This window comes from Gymnoscopelus microlampas (genome assembly GCF_963454915.1).
Source record: "Gymnoscopelus microlampas genome assembly, chromosome: 6".
NCBI classification, from domain to species: Eukaryota; Metazoa; Chordata; class Actinopteri; order Myctophiformes; family Myctophidae; genus Gymnoscopelus; species Gymnoscopelus microlampas.
In genome coordinates this window covers 2,148,241-2,154,998 of record NC_139943.1, presented here as the reverse complement: position 1 = coordinate 2,154,998, position 6,758 = coordinate 2,148,241, and the positions used below count along the sequence as shown (strand labels likewise).

Here is a 6,758-nt window from a genome sequence, read left to right as displayed (position 1 = left end):
TGATTAAGGCCTCCAACTTAATTGGAAGCATCTTGTAATGTATGACAGAAGCTGAAGGTTCCTCTAACTCATTGGTTCTCAAACCTTTTCATGACAAGGACCCCCAAAATGATATGTATTTGGCCGCGGACCCCCATCTAAAAATCTTTTGTTCCAGGGACCCCCCAGAAGCAAAGATTTGAGTTACAAATGTTCGCTTAAACAAATATATAGTCAAAGATTTGCACACATTTTTCAAGATCTTTCAAAAATAGCAGATCTACAAGCTATTTACACATTTTTGCTGGGTACCCCCTGGAGCCCCCCTCAAGTACCCCTGGGGGGTCCCCGGACCCCCACTTTGAGAACCAATGCTCTAACTCCCTCTGTAGGTGCTGTAGGAGAAGCGACTCATCAGGAGGGGCAGGTGAAACCTCTGGCTGGGGTCGGTGATGTTGAAGACAACCTGTTCAACAGACAATCCGGTTTAGATCAAATTAATTAACTATAGCCTCTCACGCGTGTATTTAAAGCTGCACCATGTTAAGTGCTGACATTTTTTTTACCATTGAGCTAATAGAGCCGGTCTGCTTGCTCAGGGGATAAATTGAATCTTGACCATCAGGTCAAAATTTGTCAGACCCATGAAGGCTAGGTGAGACATGACCTTTGACACGATCTATATGTCGCATTAGAAGAGCAGGGAGACTAAATACAACCACCCCAAAAAGTTATATTGCATTAACATACTCTACCATACAGATTGGACAAAATTACATTTTATTCATTAAAAAAAAGGTACATAGTGCCGCTTTAAAATTGAAAATATTCTACAAAAACATAACAAAATAATTTGATGCCACCATGGCGATTACCTGGCACTGAAGTGGCTAATTACGCTAATTAAGCTAAATAGTTTGTAATGATACAAATGCAAGCATTACTGTGCAGAACTTACACCCACAGTATTCAAGTATATCAATAAACGTGTTTATAAATAGATTTCCTAAGTGAATAAAATATTCCTGTTCCCCTTTGGCCTCTTTGACCTTTACATGTGACGATGCTGCCACCTAGCGGCTTTGCAGGGCATTGTCACAGTTTGTTGTCACAACATTGTATTGTAAGTGAACAATTAGGTGAGGTTAAGGGGCAGGGGGGGGGGGGGGGGGTTATCGTAACCTACCTCAACATAAGGGTAGAATGACGCCTGTCCCTTGCTCTCCCAGTATTCTCCCGTCTCAAAACGCAGCTTGTACATTCCCGGCGTAAAAGCTTCGGCGGTGATGAGTCCAGGACAGCGTCCATTTTCATCTGTAGTCCTAAAACAACAGAGATGCTGTGATGTGTTGTAGTTCAACAGGACTTTTTCCTAAATAAAGTACTTAAAGCAGGGGTCTTTCAACGTTTTCAGGCCAAGGACCCCCTAGCTGAGAGAGAGATGAAGCAGGGACCCCCCTCTATTTTGTATAAAATTGTGTTTCAGATAAACTTTTGCTGCTCTTTTTTCCCTCTACACCTATAACTCTTTGCCAAAAATAGCCGATCGAAAAGCTCTGTGAGCTTGTAGATCTGCTATTTTTGGCTAAAGTTCTCCTCAGAAAAGGGATGCTAGGGTTCAAGTGGTTAATGCAAAAAAAAAAATCATATCACACAAATATTTGGCGGACCCCTGTAGTAACTCTGAGGACCCCCTAGGGGTCCCGGACCTCCTGTTGAAGACCCCTGACTTAATGGGGTAATTCACCCCAAAAATTACTTATTTTCTATCAATTACACACCCCATGAAGTATGGAATTAATGGAGATTGTTTAGTTTTTGTCGCATTCCTAAGGCAATAATTTGATGACCGGGGTGTATTTCCGGTATAGGAAACACAAAGAGTCTACTTTGTGTCTCCTACCGGAAACATTAGCATCTTTCAGCCGGTAAACAAATTATTGGCTTAGGAATGCGACAAAAACTTTTAAAAATCCATGAATTCAAGGCTTCATGGGGTGTGCAATTGATAGAAAATAAGTATTTTTTGGGGGTGAACTACACCTTTAAGTGAAAGGGTAGCTTGGATGGGGGCTTATTGCTCTACATGGGTGCCTGAATTCTCTATCTCCTGAAATGTCCTCTTTCTGTTTGCCAAAGAGCCGGAGAGACAAGTATTCAACACCTTTTTTAAACAAAGAAATAGCACATATGGGCGCGGTCACACCAAAGTTTAATTCTACCTATGAGGGCGGATTCTGCCAATGCTTTTCAATGGGAACGGAGCGGTTTGTTGCCGTTTGCGGATTTCTGCAAATAAAAACGCTCTGTTCCCATTGAAAAGCATTGGCAGAATCCGCCCTCATAGAATTAAACTTCGGTGTGACTGCCCCCCATTACACCCCCTTTAACAATTATTACAGAGAAAACCACAGCAATACTAATTTACAAAAGTTTAGTTTTCTGGGCATCCATTGAGAAAACACAATTGCTCTTCCGTACGAACACAACATGCAGTTTGTTTACTCCACCCCACAGTTGAGTAATAAGTGACATTATCTCAAAAGCAAATCATGCCTTAAATTGTCTCACAAGAAAGCAACATTAACTGCAGTGTGGAAAGTTTGACTTGTAGAAACTGGTGGGATCATTTCTGGTAAAGTTCCAGGGATATTTTTATTTAAAGTCTTCTCCTGGATATTCCTTTAGTGATACTCTTAATTGTAAGGTAGCCTATATAGCACAGTGGTTCTCAAACATTTTCAAGCCATGGGGGCAAAAAAAATGAATTTTTCAAGATCTTAAAAATCAGCTATTTTTGAATAAAAGTTTAAAATATGGTTAAAGTGATTACACATAATGTTGATGCCATATTAACTCATTTTACTGGGGACCCCCTGGAACCCCCTCAAGGACCCCACTTTGAGAACCACCGGCCTTTTTGGCAGATTTGTCAGGGATTTGAACCCTACCCCACTGTGACAAGGCTCCAGATGACCAGGTTCGAGTCCAGCCGATGCAGACTGAGGGACATTCTGCTCGCCGGGACACCGTCCGCTGTGTTCAACACATGGGTAGTCAGGGGGCTGTCCTCTGCCTTAGACATGTCTGTGTGTGTGTGTGTGTGTGTGTGTGTGTGTGTGTGTGTGTGTGTGTGTGTGTGTGTGTGTGTGTGTGTGTGTGTGTGTGTACGGGTCAAATGAGGTGAACCTACTAAACTAAACGCTTCCCTGTGACCTGGTTGTTAAAGCAAAACACAATAAAACACAATAAAACACATTAACGAAACAGTTTCTAGCATAATAGTATGTTAATACTATGTCCATAGCCTTAGCCATAGCAGTGAAGGAAGCTATTAGACCACTTAACACTTGCATTAACACAAATTGTAGCTTACATTGCCATTTATAGACTACTTAACACTTGCACAAACACAAATTGTAGCTTACATGGTCATAGTGTTATACATCTACCATCACCACCAAAAACAAAGCTTTGTGAATCAACACAGACTCTGTAAAGTGCAGCTCTTACCTCTGTGTTTTACAGACCCCAGGTGGACTTCCTCTTGACTAAAGTTAAGTTGGTTTCTGTTCTCCCCCGTCAAAGTGTTTTTGAAACAAGAAGCACTGGTTCATTATTGACATGCCCCCCCCCCCCACCCCCCCGAGGCCAGAGGTGCTGCAGCCACGTATACCCAGCATTCATTGCAAAACAAACACACTGTGCCAAAGGTTGTCCAGGCTGGCTCCAATGAATCATTACAAAGCCTCTGTCTGCTGTCCTTCTGTAGACACACTTAATTGCCATTTTGTTTTATTGTGTTTGAACAGCCTGATAGGCTACAATCATATAACGGTAATCAAAATGTCGAAGAGCACTGACTGGGGCAGCTCAGGCAATAAGCCTATTTATTAAGGTGCTACAATTAGCCTATAGCCTTGGTTCTCAAAGTGGGGTCCGGGGACCCCCAGGGGTACTTGAGGGGGTTCCTGGGGGTACCCAGCAAAATGTGTAAATATAGCATCAGAATAATTTTAACCTTTTATACTTTGGCTATTCAAAAATAGCAGATCTACAAGCTCATAGCGCGGCACCGAGTGCCGCGCTATGAGCTTGTAGATCTGCTATTTTTGAAAAATCTTGAAAATGTGTGCAAATCTTTGAACATATGTTTCTTTAAAGCAAACATTTTTAACTCAAATCTTTGCTTCTGGGGGGTCCCTGGAACAAAATATTTTGAGATGGGGGTCCGCGGCCAAATACATATCATTTTGGGGGTCCTTGACATGAAAAAGTTTGAGAACCACTGGCCTATAGTATCAGTGTACAAAGATCAGAGACTGACGTTTTCAATGCTACTGCATCTTCCTCATGACTCTGAGGAAGTCTCAAGCAGTCTGATCTGTTGCGTTCTGCTCCTGTGGAGCACCAGGTCTGCCTTCACGGCAGAGTCATAATTTCATTTCTAATAATATAACAGATATGGCCTTATCATAGCTTTAAAGGGCAAGACCACTTTGGTAGAGGTGTGGTTTGTGTAGTTATCATGATGTAACTCCAAAGGTGGACAAGAAATCAAAAATAATTGCTCCATTGATTAGAAATTGATCATTCAAAATATGCTCCTCATTAACTCACATTGTACGGTAAAACAACTCTTTTAGCCCGTAAACAAACACAAACAAAGTTGATTCAGACAATATAGAACATCACAAAACCCAGTACTGTTTTTTTTTTTTTTATAAAAACAAATGTCAACTTCCTGTTAATTTAGCTATTTTTATTAAAAAGAAAACCCGGATTGTATCCGCGGATCCGGATCTTCAAATAGTAAAATCTGCAGGAAGTTGACATTTTTATTACTGGGTTTGGTTCTATATTGTCTGAATCAGTTTTGTTAGTGATTGTTTATGTGCTAAAAGAGTGACTTTGAGAGCTGTTTTACCGTACAATGTAAGTCAATGAGGAGCATATTTTGAATTATCAATTTCTAATCAATGGAGCTTTTTTTTTTTCTTTTCGTGTCCACCTTTGGAGTCATTAGGCCCCTTTGGATAAACCATTTTAACCAATCTGTATGGTAGAGTGTGTTGATGCAATTTAACTACATCTGTATGGTAGAGTATGTTAATACAATATAACTGAGTCATTCCACGAAACTGGTACGATTTGCGGTCCCTCTGACCTTTTTGAGTGTATTGTATCCATGGGTCACCAAAATCAAATTTTAAAAGCTTTTTAGAATCAATTGACATGTTCCCTTTAGTATTGTGTAAAAATATTATATATTTTATCTTTATATCTGAAATGATCTGCCTTTTCTGCAGTAGACCACCTCCTATTTTGCCCATTTTTCATGTCCCCAATGGCCGATAGAGAGATTGGCCTTCAGATATGACTACTAAAAGTGTATAATAATCCATAACTTATATTATTCACATAAAACCAGAAATGTACTCTATTGCTAGTATGGGAAAATATGTTTTTTTGCATGTTAAATATGTCCTTAATGGTGTGGGCTATTCAAAAAAGTAATTTGTTTCCATCGATTTTTTTTTATTTTTTAAGTCCAAATCGTACCGGTTTCGTAGAATGACTCAACTATTGCAGAGGTTGGATGTGGTCTCTCTCACACTTCATTTAGACTTTGCATGGTGACAGGTAGTAATGCTTGAAGCTCAGCTCACACAAGTCAAAAATCCCCCCCTGCCCTGGAATGCCTCCCTGCTGCTGGACATAGCTAGAACTAAGCATTGTGGTTTTTAAATGTATAAATAGACTGCCATATCGTAATGAAGGGCATTTATGTTGAACCGCTTTAGCCCTGAGGTCAGCTTTAGTAGCCTTGTTTAGCCTTTCTGTCTCATAATTATACATGCAGCTTGATAGAATGCAACGCAAAGTGTGTACTAACTGTGCTTATAAAGTTAGCTAAACGCTGACCATGGCCGTCCAGAAAAAGCACACAAACAAACGACACGCGTATAGCACCGACATGACATTGGGTTTTTATGAAAATACCTTTACTACAGTCACCGTTATAATAAGTTTTACATTCAAGCCTCAAGGACAAAAAACACAAAAGCACCGAGAACAAGCTTAACCCCTTCAATCCGGGAACGCATCTGTGTCATTTTTAAGATTTCTTTGGGCTATTCAAAAATAGCAGATCTACAAGCTCGTAGCGCGGCACCGAGTGCCGCGCTACGAGCTTGTAGATCTGCTATTTTTTTTTCTTTAAACCGTGAAAATTTGAGCAAATATTTGAATATAAATTAGCTCAAATCTTTGCTTTTGCATGGGGGTCCCTGGAACAAAATATTTTGAGATGGGGGGTCCACGGGCAAATACATAGCATTTCGGGGGTCCTTGACATGAAAAAAGTTTGAGAACCACTGATATTATAGTAACATCATTTGTTTTTAAAAAACACATTTTAGGATTTAGAAGACATTATTTGTAGAACACATTTGTAGTTAAAAATGTTTGCTTTTAAAAAACATACATATTCAAAGATTTGCACACATTTTCACAATTCTTTCAACAACAACAAAAAATAGCAGATCTACAAGCTCATAGCGCGGCACTCGGTGCCACGCTATGAGCTTGTAGATCTGCTATTTTTTGAATAGTCCAAAGAAATCTAAAAAAAAAGGACACACAGATGCGTTCCCAGTCTGAATGGCTTAAAATGGAGAGGCAGAAAAAAAAACACAGTATAGAGCATAATGATGTATGTAATTATATTCATACGCCGCAGACTGGAGCGTGCTCAACTGAAAGAATATGATTAATTG

At 40.0% G+C, this 6,758-nt stretch overlaps 1 protein-coding gene across 1 annotated transcript; it reads right to left on the bottom strand.

The window, feature by feature from the left end:
* Positions 1-355: 355 nt before the first annotated feature.
* On the bottom strand, positions 356-3,064 carry urahb (urate (5-hydroxyiso-) hydrolase b; the record flags this gene model as incomplete). The annotated part of the gene is made up of 3 exons (XM_084060576.1): positions 356-445; positions 1,166-1,301; positions 2,931-3,064. The coding sequence occupies 3 exons, from the start codon at positions 3,062-3,064 to the stop codon at positions 356-358; spliced, it is 360 nt and encodes a 119-aa protein (XP_083916702.1).
* Positions 3,065-6,758: the final 3,694 nt, after the last annotated feature.